The sequence below is a fragment of the Chiroxiphia lanceolata genome, chromosome 5, assembly GCF_009829145.1.
Source record: "Chiroxiphia lanceolata isolate bChiLan1 chromosome 5, bChiLan1.pri, whole genome shotgun sequence".
Taxonomy (NCBI): Eukaryota; Metazoa; Chordata; class Aves; order Passeriformes; family Pipridae; genus Chiroxiphia; species Chiroxiphia lanceolata.
The window spans coordinates 33,323,741-33,339,229 of record NC_045641.1 but is presented as its reverse complement, the minus strand read 5'-3'; the positions used below and the strand labels follow the sequence as shown (position 1 = coordinate 33,339,229).

The 15,489-nt window shown below is 39.9% G+C and overlaps 2 protein-coding genes across 8 annotated transcripts in view; both read right to left on the bottom strand.

Annotated features, from left to right (window-relative positions):
• Positions 1–997: 997 nt before the first annotated feature.
• On the bottom strand, positions 998–3,372 carry LOC116787734 (translation initiation factor IF-2-like). Its single transcript, XM_032689588.1, has one exon. The coding sequence runs from the start codon at positions 3,264–3,266 to the stop codon at positions 2,559–2,561; it is 708 nt and encodes a 235-aa protein (XP_032545479.1). The 5' UTR covers positions 3,267–3,372; the 3' UTR covers positions 998–2,558.
• A 1,360-nt stretch (positions 3,373–4,732) lies between these two features.
• The window catches only part of MON2 (MON2 homolog, regulator of endosome-to-Golgi trafficking), a 75,823-nt gene continuing 65,066 nt past the window's right edge, over positions 4,733–15,489 (bottom strand). For 5 of the 7 annotated variants that reach the window (XM_032689572.1, XM_032689574.1, XM_032689573.1 and 2 more), the window contains one exon: positions 4,733–13,697. In XM_032689572.1, coding sequence (XP_032545463.1) covers positions 13,534–13,697 — 164 coding nt within the window. In that variant the 3' untranslated portion in view covers positions 4,733–13,533. The remainder of the gene's footprint in view (positions 13,698–15,489) is intronic. The other 2 variants (XR_004357413.1, XR_004357414.1) reach the window with 2 other exon arrangements.

Sequence of the window (15,489 nt, the reverse complement as noted above, 5' to 3'; positions counted from 1 at the left end):
TGCAGCCTTCTTCATATAAGTATGCTAAGGAAATCGGACTTAAACAGTAAAGACTGATACTTGACTGGACCAACATCTGTATTCTGAATCCAAGACTGAGTAGTGCTCTGAACCAAGAAATGCATGGATAGCCCCAGAGCAAAGCTAAGCATCTTGTATGCAAGTCCCCAAGAAGCAATTCACTTGTACGTACCTAAAATCTACTAAGCAATACATAATCAAGACCTATGTGGACATGAGGACAAACCACCTCATGCATTACACATCATCTCACCAGCAGTCCCCCATCTGCATTATTTCAGTAGCACTACCTTACTTACTTTAAGTACAGGTTCTTAACGTTCTCCTGAACTCTGAAGTCACCATCCAGAGCACAAAGAACTAACTGTTCAGGTGGCAAGTGAAGTTTACGGGAGATAATTTACACAGAAAATAAAGCAACTAAGTGCTTAATGGCAGTATACTTGAACACATTTTCTCTCATTGATTCTCTGCCTCAAACCCAAAAAGCTACAAAGGGAGCCAAGATCTAGTCCTACCGAGTTGCCTAAGCATAAGGCAAAGCAACAGGGAGGACAATTTCACGCAACCCACCTACAGGCACTTAGCTTAGCTGAAGGACCTTCACCTCCTTTAAAATCAACATACAGGGACAAGCTCCTTGAAAGGCCAATTCAGATCAAATAATATTAAGGTACTTAAAAGTGTGATTTGTATCAGCAATATATCTCTGCCTTCTCCACTGAAGAGAGAGGGACTGGTGGCCAGTTAAAATAGATACCTAAAGGTAGATTGTGAAAATACCATCCTAACTTCCAGATCAAACCTCAAGGGTCTCTGCTTGAGATATGCTGTTAGGATGCAAAAAGCAGGCAGCTATAGCATCCTTTTTGACCCTTCGATTAAGTTGGGAAAAAAACTGGATAAGCTTTAAATTTGCAGACAGTCAACAACTGTGATCACTGTTTAACATCAAAAAACCCCCTAATAGTAAGAATACTAAATGTGTTAGTTTATTAGTGAACATGAGAACACCTAGCTTTTAAAAAGTTTAGTTTATGACAGAGTTTGAATCACCAGAATAACGCACTGCACAGGGCAGAAATGAAGCATCATCAGATTAAACTTCTCTGTGTTCTGCAAGGCACTTTACATTCAGCAGACGTACAAGAGCAACCTCTGCATGTCTTCTAAACACGCAGAGTTAAAAAAATTAAGAGACAGTTAAACATCACCATGTTCTTCCCGATATTATAAATACATAAGAACTGTGAATTAGAAGCACTACTAAGGTACAAACTTAATTTCAAGTGTTTAGCTAGAGCTTTAACTTTCAGTATAAACTCAACAGATTAACCACAACCTGTTCATAGGTCTTATAAAGACTGAAAAATTAACTTTCATTTTTAAAAACATAGCAGACAGTTGTGCACATTTATTGTAAACATTTTAATATATTCCAAGTTTAAGCCATTATAATAACGATCAACACATTAAAATTCATATGAAAGATACCTTTAGCCATCACTATAAATATACTAGCAGTTTCAGTTAATTCACAATAGCAAATTCATGGGTTTGCTTTTCACAGTAAGTCAAAACATACAGGAAAGGTATCTCAGAAGTTCACCTAAAAAACTGTTAGCACGAAGCAGTACAATGGCAACTATACCGAAAAGGACTCTTACCAGTGTAGGAAAGTGGTAAGTACATATTTTTGCTTTTCTTAGATAAATATTCAAGACTTTTTACTATTCAGACAAAAGCACTTAATACTACACAAACAAGTTTTGCATATTAGAACATACAAAATACAAGTCTGTCACTGATTTCCATCTTCACAAAACAGAAAATCCACCTCTTTCAAGGATGTCATGTGAATAATAAGGTCTGAGAAGAAATGCAGACACTTGCTCTTCAGCCGAAATTCAGGTGCCCTCCAGCCAGCGTGAAAGTAATGGTTTTTCATCCAGCTCTGTGAGAGAAGTGGCATCCTACTGATGCGGTCAAACACCACTACTCGTCTCTGTGGCCAAGGCTAGATTCCTCCTGCAGAACTAGGAGAAGGAATTGTTGCCACCTCAGCAGCATGCAACCTCGGAAAACAAAGGGGATTCCCATTGTCATTGTCTTCATCTGCAGCTGATCATCACCAGCACTAGCAAGGCAGTAGCTTGCGCAGTTATCTCCACAGCGGGCAATGTCACAACCCGACCAACAGCACAAACTACTACCTCAGCCAGGGCCCTGGTGCTCCCGACCCCTTCTGAAGGGGGAAACAAGCAGGCAGACAACACAGCAGCGATACGTGAAATTAGAGGGAAAAACAGCAGAAAGACAAAAGGGCTCTAGGGTCTTTCGATGATCTTCGTCTCCTTTATCTGTTGCAGACATCAACCAGACTCCTCTCGCCTGACTGTGAAAAGCAAAGGGAAACCCCGCCCAGCTCCCTCCCCAGCTTTGCCCTTTTCCTTGCATGACCTGAAACCGACGGGAAGAGCTTCATTTATCAGATACATTACAGACCCCAGCTGGTACAGTAAAGATCACGTTTAATTTCAAACAGCTACAGTTCCGCAAGCCTGTAACAGATGGGGCGGGGAGGGGAAGGAGGGAGGGAAGAAAGGAGAGAAACGGGGGGGGGGGGGGGGAACAGAAACGCAGCAGACAGACACCTTCCACCCCCCGATCCCCCCAGCCGCCCCCCTTGCCCACCCCCGCGGGGCCGGCGAGGCGCAGGTCCTGCCCGCGCCGCCCCTCCCCGCAGCGCGGCCCCACCGGCCCGGCCCGGGCAGCCGCGGAGGAAGGGGGTGCGGGGCGGAGAGGCGGCGGCCACCGGCCCGCCCTGACCTCCCGCCGTCCCGCGGGGCCGTCCCGCCCGCTGCCCGCAGAGCCGGCGGCCACGGGCCGGGGCGCGCCAGAGCCAGCTCCGCTCGTCCGAGGTCGCGCTGTGTCGCCGGCGGGGGCGAAAGGGCCGCGGAAGGACCCCCGCCCCGGCCGCCCCAGCGAGGAGCCCTTGCCGCCTCTCCTGGCAGGGAAGAAGAAGCCGAGCCCTCTATCGAGGGCGCTGAAGGGTCGGGGAGGGGAAGGCGCTCGCCTTGCCGAGGCCGCAGACAAAGAAGGCGCCGCGCTCCGCCGCGGCCCCGCTCCCGCCGCGGCTCCATCCGTCCGTCCGTCCGTCGCCGCCGCCGCCCGTGTGTCCGGCTGAGCCATGGAGAGCGTGTAACGCGGGGGGAGAGGGGCTCCGCGCCCACGTGACCGGGCATGTCACTCACTCGGCCGCCGCCATCTTGCAGAGGGAGGGGGAGCGCTGCCCCCGGCGCGGGCCCAAGATGGCGCGGGGCGGCGCGAGGCCGCTCCTCACAGCCCGGCCCCGCCCGCTATCCCGCCGGGCGGCGCGCGGGGCGTCGGGAAGAGCCGCTGTTGTCGCTCTCGCTCGGGGGCGCAGGGCCGGAGCGGGAACCGCGGGAGGCGCAGGCGGGGGGGGAGGGAGCAGACGCCCGCTAGCGGGGGCTTTTCCGCTGGGAACGCACTCCGCGAGCGGCGCGGCAGCGGCAGGGCCCGGTGGGGCAGGAGAGGCGCCACCGCCCGGGGCCGCGGCGGCACCAGCAACAGGATGGCGCTGGGATGTCACCGCACAGTCCCGTGTTCAGGGGGATTGTTACAGCCTCAGCCCGAGAGGCAGAGCGGGCACGGGCTTTTAGAGTACCAACAGTGCCTGCCTTGGCTCTGCACTTTAACTTGGAAGCTCTTTTCCTTCTAAATGGAAACAGGCTCCAAGACAATTACTCCACACAGAAATTGACCTCAAAGAAACACTGGGAACCTCATTACAGATTCACCAAAGTTAAACTAACGTTCTGGTCGATCGTTCTTGCCCTTCACCACCAACTCATTTATGAACAAATTTATTGAAAAAACAACTGCCAACACACAACAGGGATTAGACTGCAAGAGTTTAAAATAAAATGTGTGACTGCGTTTACAAAGACTGTATTAACAATAATCAGTGATGCAAAATATGGAAATAATACACAACAGTCTTGGAGTTTCCAGTGCAAAACTATTTGCAACACGGGTTAAGAATGAAATGCAATGCCTCTAACGACAACTTGCAACAAAGTTGTAGTTGAGAAAGTCACACTAGAAAGAAGCCAAAACATTGCCACCTTAGAGACAAAGATAAAATTACATGGTTCCCCATTTTGGAATTGCTACCTATATTAAGCATCAGGCACAATCAGATCACTGATCGCTTGTTTGAAAGACTTTTAAACCAAACATTCTGTTGGAGAAAACATGCCAAGAGTTTCTGTATGCTTATGAAGTATGTATGGTTTTGATACTGCCTGGCACATTAAAGAACATTCTACAGCTGAGAAAATGGAAGTACCCAGTAACTCGGAGTCCTTTACTTCTGGTACTGGAAGGGACTGTTTGATCTCCTTCAGACCATTTTCTCTCAATTCCTGTTTTCCTCGGTAAAGCCAGGTAATGCTATTTCTCACAGGGGCAATGAGACTTAATTGTTGGGTATTTGAAGTCAAATAAGGAGAAGCAAAGTATTACAAATACAGATGCACCAAGGAAATGTATGCTCTGTTCCTACTCAGTTAAGTTGTCATACACATGAAAACCCAGTTCTGAAAAAGAAACACAATTTAAAATTGGGAAAGTGTAAGTGTTTATTAAAAAGAAAAAGCAAAAGCTAGATATTAAAATACTTTTTTCCCCTATAAAATAATCAGATTTATTTTAACTATATTACAAAATATATTGGTAGTGGAAAAAAATCTTCCATATGTGGAATATTAAAGTTTTTACTTAACTATGGGTTAATTTTTTTATGTGCTCCCTTCTGTTCTCAAGCCACTTCAACTATAATGTAAAACAACTTTTACACAAGACTATCAGTATTTCACACTTCAATTACTTGTTTTCCTGAATTAAGGTCTGTTTTACACTCCTTAATTAACAGACTGAAGCCCACCTTAACATCATGAGAACATTTAGGAAGTTTCTTAGACAAGAAGTTAGCACTTTCTATATGAGGAAAATCAGCACTTCTGGGTGAAAGTAAAATGTAAATTTAAACCACATCATTTGGATCAATTTAATTATTTATATGAAGGGGAGATAAACAACAGTAGAATACTGTTTCCTCTTGGAGGTTGTTAAGTTTATTAATTGAAGTATTTCTCTTTTAGCATGTACAGGCAGAAATTATAATCAGATATCAGTACAAAGTACTGGCAGATACTTAGAGTATATCAGAGTTTATTATATGGCAAATCAGAACACCTACATGATATTTTCTTTCTGGATTTTCATTTATCTAAAAACAAGAACTCCAAGAGTAATTAAAGCAGATCCTGGAAAGCAATGAAAAAGGACCTGAAAGGTTAGGAAATATGCAAGGCTGCAGATGGATACAGGAATCAATCTGCATGCTTTCAGATCTTAAATGTTCGTCGGAGCCACCCACCTTTCTGATTCCCTCTCTCTTTCCCACATCCTGTAATGCAAAGCTTGAAAGATTTTGAGGATGGGAGCCCTTAATTACTTTCAGTAATTCAAGTCTTTTTACTGAGAGTGTGAATGTGTAGGGGCTTTGAAAGAACTCAGTCTTACTAGATAGTATTTTCTCATTTTCCTCAAAGATGAGAAATTCAAATGACAAAAATAAGCATTCAGGCACCAAGTTGTACGTATCAGAAGTAACTGTACACTTGCTGAATCATTTGGGGAAAAAGCAGCAGTTAAATGTAACATAAAGAACAAATGGAAAAATTCTTGATGAGTGTACATAAGTGTAGCAGGACTGGAAATGTTTCGTTCAGTTTATTGGGTTCATGAAGACAATAATGTCACATACTTGTCCAGATTGGGGAAGCAATGGAAAACCAAGACAGATCAGTAGCAAGGAGAATTTAAAGTTCAAAAAGAGCTCAGTGTTCTACACTAACAGTAACTGTAGATCTCTTAACTCTTTGTCTAATTATTTAGACTAATGCCATGACAACAAGGAAGTCACAGCATGTTATCCCTTGCAGACACAGGGTACAACAAATAAATATTTAAACATGATCTCTGAGGGAGGGGGGAGGAGGGGGGAACAGGCAAGCCTTAGAGTAAGCCCCTTGCAAAGGACATATAAAGGTCCAAAATGCAAACAAACAAACAAACAAACAAAAAACACAAAGAAGATGCTGTTAGGGGAACTCAGAAAAACTGCAGCACCATCAACACATGGCAATAGCAAGGTCAACTGCATTTACTGTAGCTCTCTCATCTCCATTTTGAGATGTTTAAAGTAAACTTAAAAAAACCCCATGAAACACCAGACGTCTAAGCCTAAAGAAGTTTTCCTATGCTCTGGTAGCAAGCGCTGTCACTACCACATAGCAACTTACGTGACCTCTTTTAGGACAGAATGGTTCTCCTGCCAGGCCTGCCTATTTTGTCTTCCCTGATTGCAAATGAAAGCCAGGTTATTTACTCTTGTGGTAGACCTCAATATTTTAGTTACCTAAATCTCAGAAAAGAAATCCAACTTGTGCATCTCAAAGCACATACTACTTACTGCCTCTCCTAAGTTTGATTACAGGAGGAATGATTTCTGTCAAAAGTGACTCCTTTTTAATAATGACTTAAATAAACAAAAACCTATGTTTTAAGCCTGATTTTGCATCTATATTTATCTCTTCTAAAAGATTATTGTTACTTCATTAGCAATTATTTAAATGTTTGTTTGCAATTAAATATAGTCACTTCACAACGATTGGCAACCTTTTAGAACTAGGGAATACATTTTTCATAGTTAAGATTCTATAGCTTATTAGATGCTAAATGGTTACATTTTATCTGAAAATGCCTGCATACATTTTCTTATTATGTAGCACTTAATTAGTTTGCCAAGAGCTCTGTTTGGATGCAAAGTGCTGTAATGTGCAGAAAATGGCAAAGTGCAGAAAATGGCATTTGAAATAATTCTTATATTAGATCTGTTTTAAATGTATTGGAAAAATCCATGAAATACATTTTGTTATCAAAGAGGACAATGGATTGTTTCTGGTTGCCACTGCCTTCACCTTTTAGATAACAGTGGATTTTACCTTCATAGGTCTATCCTGTGTATGGAAAGAAAAAAAACCCCAAAACTTTTTCAATTCCTAACCCATTTCCAAACTTGACCTAGTTGTTTGAATTGAGCTGATTAAAGTGAAATTAAACTGTGAGAAACAGCTACTGCTATCAGACTGTAGTTTAGCACTTCAAGAACTTGCTTCCCACTCTTAACTCTGTAAAGAGGGAGGGGTTTGTGCTACTCCATTCATCAGTTCAATGCATTCTCTTTGAGACTCTGGCAACACATAACTGCTTCAAATTTTAAGATATTATGGTGCATGCAGCTGTAACAGACATTATTAACTTCATATTTTGAAAGAAGATATTTAAATCACTCTGTTCTAAGACAAATGTTTCTCTTTCCTCATTTGTTCTAGGATGGTACTTTGTGCAGACTCTGGGGGTCATTTTAGTGGTAAGGTAGTACCATATTATGCTACGTCAAGCAAGGAGACATGAAGAGATGTTCAGTAAGTAAATCTGCAAGTAATAGTTGTGATGTACTCCAGAAATTTGTACATGTACATGCCAGCAGTACTATGCACTTAATACTCTTGTCCTCTTCATGTTTTCTTATGAGAGAGGCTGATCAAAACCAGACTGCTCTCTCTGCATTGATGGCAATCCAGTTTCGGCTGCCATTTTTCTATGGAGCCTCTCAGTCCCTCCCCTCATGATCAGGCATTAGTTTGTGATGTGATGGGGGAAAGAAGAGTCAGTCTTCTGGCAAGGAAGCCAGAAACATAAGCAACTTCAATAGTTCCAAGTAAGAAATAGTTAACATTAAAACCAACAGACTAGGCAATGTAAAGTTTGGACAAGTTTCAAGTTTCCAACTGTCACATCCTCACAAGCCTCTGCAGTCTTAAAGCTATCAGCTTTGGAGATACCACTGGTCATGGAGACTCATGCCAACACTAAGACATGTTCTGTGCACAGAGAGCAACAGGTTTGACTCCAGTTTGAAGATCAGAGTCTTCAGTAACAAAACTGTGAAGATGCCAAACCGAGACCTGACTTCCAAGGGATTTGCTTTCTCATTGGTAAGCAATTCATTCTTTCTCTCTCTATTGGTAATCTCTTCTGAAAACAAAACAGACTGATGGGCTGATGCCTTTGAATATGCTTCAACATCGCAGTATTTTTGATTGAAGAAAAAGATGGTAGCTGTACTTAACTCATTCCTTCCATAAGGATATCATGCTTCAGGTAAAAAGAAGATAAATGAGATTTCTTATGAGGTTCTTAAGGCAGGCATCTGGACCACCAGTGGCAATAAACATGTTAACATGGAAAGAGAAAAGTTTATCATACTGATTTTAAAAATAAGCTTATCTGAGAACTCCTCTAAACATAGATAAGAAATTCAAGCAATGGTCTCATCTCTTGCTAGTGAAGTCCTGCAGTTAGCACAGTGAACACACAGCTACCTTATCCTTTTTATCAAAGTTGTTTCATAATCGAGACAAAAATGCTTAAATAAGGAACTCAGAAATACAAGGATTGGTTTTTAGCATGTTACTCGCTAACTGATAGGACACAAGGACATCACAAAGATGATCTTTAAAATGCTGAAATTACTCAGATTAGTTCTTTAAATACCAGGAAAAAATTTGTCCTGCTCAGTCAATTTGACAGGATATAACCATTTTCTATCCTGTTTTCCTTTTTCCAGGCAAGCTTCTTCAATCTTTGTCACTCATATCATTTGCACAAGCAATACACTGGCAGTTGGCAGTGACTTTTTGGATCAGTCATCACTGTAACAAACGAAAAAAATCAACAGAAATTGCAGCTCTGAACCAAACACCAATCACCTGTGTCAACAGCCATACTCTTTTAAGTAGTCAGAACTTTTTTTAGTGCAAATCTTTTACTACTTATGCATTTATTCTGTCAGCTGACTGGTGTATCTCATCTACTTTCATCCCTATCTGTTGACACTGCTCTTTGGCATTATCTGAATTTCCACCTTCCATGGTCCTCTGCTCATTGTATTTGAATTCAATGGAATTCCTTGTTTAACTGAGTTGGTCTCTTATTACAGCTAGTCTTGGCACATATTTTCAGTTAAGACCTTCACATCTCCAAGGAACTGTCTTATCTCCTCAGTTCCTCTCGTAACTCAAACTTGTCTTCTGTGAGATCTTCCCTATCAATTTTCTGGGCTACCTTCTTCAAGTCCAGTCATTTTTATTTTGAGGTTCTCCCTCCTCCCTAAGAATCATGAGTATTGAATTTCACTTTCTTTCTCACACAAGTTGTCTTAAACCATCCATGCAATATTTTGCTCACTTGCTGCTGCTGTAGTCATTCTTGATCCCAGCAACCGGATTCCTAGGGGGTGTAATGTTATCTGTCTTGAATTACACAGCAGTCAGATACTTTGAATGTGACATAAACCTGAACACTACAACTCAGCTATGAACCCTAAAGAGTATGTACTCTGCAAATGAAATCTATCTTCTACATTGACTTTTTACCATCATTTTTATTGGACTTATACTTGCCCCGATATACAAAATGCTGTATAGACGAAGAGTCCCTGCCCCAAAAACTTACACCTGAAGCACACACAGAAAAGCACACACAGAAAAGTACTGTCAGAAAGTAGGGGTGGAAACTCCACGGAGAAAGTAAGCTCTTTGCAGGGAATAAAAATATAATATCAATATTTTGCTGATGGTTAAATGCTTTACACGTATGGATATAGGCCATATCTGTGCACAATTTTGGATTCCAATTTAAACAAACCCTACACACTAGCTGCCTTATTTGGAACTTTCTGATGCACCCCACTTTAAACACCCTTACGGGCCTGTAGCAGTCAGAATATGCACTGCTCACAAGGCAGGTGTGGACAGCAATTCCTTCTCTCACTGATGACTAGTACTTGTGCTTGTCATGTGCTGAGGAAAAGAAAGGCATTAATCTTGCTAAAAATATCTTGCCTGAAGAGTTCAAGGCCAGCTATGAGAAGATTTGCTGTTTGACAAGAAGAAACAACTCAACCCAAGTAAAGAAAGAACTCCATCTGCAGAATATGATGAAAAACTACTGATTTTCACAGATGTACTCTCACTTACTCTTGTAAATAATTTACAGTCACCATGTGTTTCATGTGGTTTAATGTCCAGAAACATTCCACAGTTCACCAATAAAAGAGGTGGGGAAGCAGGCTCATGTACAAGGGAACAAAACAGATTCCAGTTAGATAACCATCTCTGAAGATAAGCAAATAACTACTGTAGGTTACTTCTTAAAGAACATCTTATTCTTAGAAGTTCCCAGCTTGAGGCCTCTTTCTTTTTTCATAATCAGTTACTATGCAATCTTAAATCCTTGAGTACATTAATGGTCATGGCATTGAGACACACAAGTTTTCCCAAGTAATCCAAAGTCTTGATATGAACATGCTAATAATCTAATAATTTGAATTCCCATCCATGTCTTATTTAAAATTGTAGACAAGAAGGAAAAAGGTGAAGACTGTGGTTACATTCAATAAGCAATTAATGCTTATCTTCTAATTTCCAGCTGACACATTTCTATACAGTCAGCTGTATCCCTCTTCTGGCTGCCTTCAGTGACACACTGCAGACCCTGATCCTGAAAAAGTTCATGGGTTTTACTTCTCATGAATAAGCAACCCTACAGACTTGAAAAGAACTTGGACATGGGTCTACTCAATAGGTAATGTTAAATTAATTTGATTCCCTTCCAAAGCAAGATTTACCTTGCTAAAAACATGTAAAAATGTGAAATTTAAACATTCAAAAATGCTGTTTGCATCAAAGAAACCCTAAGAATGTTTCGCAGAAAGTACAAAGAGAAAAAAGAAACTGATACTTCAAGTTGGAAGAAATATTTGAGTGATGGACAAGAAGGCACAGTAAAGGGAATAATTCTTATTCACAGACAAAATAAATTCAATGAAAACATCTTTTCTAAGCTAAGTAGCTTTGTTTTTAGTTCTCAAAGTATTTATACCAAATAAAAGAAAGCAGTTTTTATACAGTCAAACCAAGCTTGCATGTCCAAAACACACCTCAAATAGCACAGATATTATTAATTTTGTAATTAAGAAGAAAGAAAGGAAAGTTAGCTCATTGGTAGTTTATTTCAAAATTTTTGGAAGATTAATGTCTATAGGTGGTAAAATAGCCTAAGTTCTAGAGTCTGGAAAGACTAATGCATCCCCTTTTTGAATTACAGATAAAAATGAAGATTTACCTTATTGGACAAATGCATCTGTATTACCACTGAAAAATCAATTAGAAACTAATTAGAAACAAATTCACCCACAGCTTGGTCTGCACACCTCTTTTCAGAAATTCTGGTTAAAATAATATATTCTAAAACAAATTAATTCCCTTCTTTCCTGTCCTACGCTTTGTTTCCTTAATAACCTCATAGACTTTGACTTATCTTCCACTAATTAGGAGAGCAGTTGTGAGATTTTCACTTTCAGAGTATGGATAATGTTGTTACCTGTATGCGACACCCAGTTCTGCAGTATACTGGAACTGCTCCTCCACAGAAGGTATTTTGACATAAATTCTATTAATGAGAAGAACTTGCTTCTTTAATGTAAACTGTGTGTTCTCTTAAAACTATCCACGCTTCACAATTAAGTTCTATGCAACTTTGGTCACAGAAATGTGCAAGGTTTGAAGCCTCTTTAATATTTACTGTATTTTGAAATAGAAAGTTTTTAAAAAGGACCATAAACTGGAGCCTTGTGGGAGCAACCTGTCCAAAGCCCTGCTTGAAGAACATTATTCATGCAGGGTAGCCCTGACCAGTTCATCACACCTTCAGCTTGAAGCTTCTACAACTTTTACACCTGTTCATATGGACCAATCAATGTCCCTTTAGCCAGGGAAGTGCAAAGCAAACAGATGTAATACCATTTCTTAAGCATGACAATATCTTTTAATATCTACAAAAGACTTGAAGAAACAAAACCCTAAAGATAAGCTCTGAAATCCATAGGAAGGCACCTGTCTTTTTTTTGTATATATATTTGGCCTTTGTGCTTTCACATCACAGATTAAAAATATGTGAATACAGGTGAAACATTACTGAAATCAAAATGAATTAAATAAGAGTTTAAATGCTAGATCACAAACTTTAAAAACAATACTATTAAAAGTGTTTTACTTCAATTGTGTATTACGTGAAAGTGAAACATTCACATTTACTTAATGACAAATTTTACTGCATTTCTAAATGAGTAACTATCTTCAAAACTACACTTCTCGCGGTTTTTATCAGACACAGTTTATAATTAAAAGATTAGAACAATTTGTTTGGGTTGAAAAGACATTACAAAACAAAGCACTTAGAATTACTGAACACAGTATTACAGCCAAGTATTTTAGATACTTGAAATCACCTTTCTTGGGTCATGATTCAAAGATTGTGACACTTGCCAAGAAGGCCAGAAAAGGCTAACAATCCTCAAATATGTTTGGGTTTTTTTTTAAAGCAAGGCTGCAACTACAAAAATGGACAGAATTAAGTAAAACAAACATCTTGAAAAAATATATTATGAAGTGAGGTATGGTAGTCTTGAAGTGCTACAGTGGATTTCTGCATATTCAAACATTTCAGGTCAACTACTCTGAAGTTTGAGATCAGCAGACTGTGACTGCTTGCTGCAATCTTTTGTTATATGACCCTTTGTAGATGTCCAATAGCCACAAAGAAGATACATTCAATTAAGCAAAAATTAATAACATGATCAGATATGGATGAGCATATCTGGCAATTTAGAAGGCAAACTGTAAGTAAAAATGCAAGCATACAACTTATTCATAATAAATACATTTTCAAGCATTTGACATTATCAATATTTTAAAAAGAATTTAAATAATAAATGCAACTATTTTATACAGAACTGTACCATTTATTATACACACAAGTATATCAGTTCCCTTTGTTTACAAAGGCTGGTTACAGATATATGGAATGTTACAGTACCATCTTGCATAAAATTTTAGTACAATTCGTACTTCAAAAAAAGGGTGCAAAACACCAGCCTAATAAATCTGACTGAATTGAATTATTTTTAATTACATCATTAACACATACACAACAAGCTGTACATAAGCCCACTTTTCAATCACCACTTCAAGATACTGTAGCAAGTACATTAGATTATAAATGATTCCAACTAGTCAGTTAAATTTATTAAAGGTTTGCACTGCTACTCACTCTGGAACCTTTGAGATATAGCCTATATTCACGACTTACTGAGCTCTTGTTAGTACAGTTAAAAGGCAGTCAGCACAGTTGCCAAAGTACTAGTCACAAGAGATTTCCTCAGAGAAACTTCACCCGGGAACAAACATTTTTGGATACTTTTTTTCCCTTCAAGAATAAAAAAGAAGTTTTATGGGGTCAAGACTCTCCATTCTGTACCTTGGATGCTGGTGGATGCATGAAGTCCTTAAAAGGAACCAGTGCCTCCTTCAGAGCAGAGCACACTTCCGAGGATGAGCAGGTAATACATTCTACTAAAGTCGGGTACAAGGCAATAACTTGTGCCCATGTGCTAGCATCAACTGCAAGGAAGAAAAGAACAGACTGAATCACTTACTACTGTCCAAATTCTTACAACAATTTTTTTTTTCAGTATCTGTATAAATAAGGGCACATTCAGCTGCCTAAACATAGGTACCCAGTGCTATACAGACACTATGGCATCCCCACAGGGCACTCAAATATGAGGCATGATTTCTGCAGGAGAGCCATATTCTTTTTTTGCAGCCACAACTGGAGGCCAGATGGGATAATATCCATAAAATGGTGCTACACACCTGTGTTTCTACATTTGAGTAATTCACTGTGCTTTCTGGATGAAGAACTGACAAATTTAAGATAATACTTTTATTAAATCTGTAATGCACGTGCATTTTCTGCCCGCTTTTCTCTGCTACAGACAGAAAATTGAACTGGAAGCATATCTCACTTCTGGAAAATTGTCAGCACTGAGACTTGCTATTGATTTCAGATCATTCCAGATTACAAGAGCTATAGAAAACAGAGGTAGAAACACTGGACCAAGAAAAAAAAAATATCCATAGTAAAGTTTGTTACTCCAACAAGTGAAATTAAACATTGAAGCATGCATCTTATTTATTATGTCACTTCCTTGCTTATTTCTGTTTTAGCTCTGCTTTCAAAAGAAAACAAACCCTGATTTCAGACAACATTAATAATTATCTTAAATAAATAAAATTATTACAAGGTAGAAGAAGTGGGAGTGAAGTGATTCTGTAATTTGTCTAGTGGTTCTCTTTATAAGAAAGTGCACGGGAGGTTTGGCAAGCACTGCTGCTTATGTCCAGGGGAAGAATGCCTCTCATACAGGAAGAGGGATGTGGGGAACAGTCCAGCTGAGCTGGCTACTCTACCCTTCTAAGAAGAAGACCCACCAAAGTAGTACTTCTGTTGCTTTCAGGGTTTGCCAAAAGGCTTTAGGCATCCTGGCATAGTTCTGCCTGCACGCTTTTGCCATCAGCCTTGGAAAACACATTATCATAACTCTGGCTGCTCAGTGATGCTGCAGATGAGGCACTGCCTCTTTGCAGAAACCCACCTGCCTGTGTTTTTCTGGAAAGACTGGTTTATTTGTTTATTTCAGGGTTGAAAAGGGTTTTTTTTCCTGTTCTTCGTAATATCAAAAGCAGGGAAGTAGAGGGAAGTGTTGTATATGCAGTTCTGCCAGAATTTCAGAGTCCAATACCAAGACTCATGACTAAGTTTTCTTGCAAGAACTCTCCACACATACACTGTAGGCGCAGCTTACAGGAGGAACAGGATACATGATTATAAATGAAGTTGAGGTCTTTCATTTAATTCAACCTTTTAAATACATCTGTCAACCATTTACTTGGACATCAATGAGCTAAGACATCTTTCTCAATCCAAGGCACATGAGATACTAAAGCACGAAGAGAGCGATAGCAAGACCACAAGTTTAAGTATCTACCAGCCTGTCTGTGCATTCAGCTTGTACACCCGCTTCAACTACAGCGGTGCGGCACCTATGTGAACAAGATCCATAAAGACCTACAAAGGTATCATGGAAAGAAAAAAGGATCTATCAAGACTTCATGTATTTAAGAATTCCACTAACATTTTATGGCAGCTTTTTGGTTTCTTTGTTTTTAGAAAAGGACACCACAAACTGAGGTTCTCTTTTTATTAAATATATTTTAGAACCTTATGCTTTTAGGCATACTGGAAAAACTTTGTGGTTTTTGTTTCTGTCTACCTGCCACCTGCAAATACAAAGAATTACAATACACTGAATCTTACAGACTACACTTTTCTTTCAAATTTCTGGGGAAA

What these genes read in the sequence shown, in the direction of transcription:
- LOC116787734 (XM_032689588.1), bottom strand. Translation starts at nt 3,266, where the DNA reads ATGCCCGGTCACGTGGGCGCGGAGCCCCTCTCCCCCCGCGTTACACGC.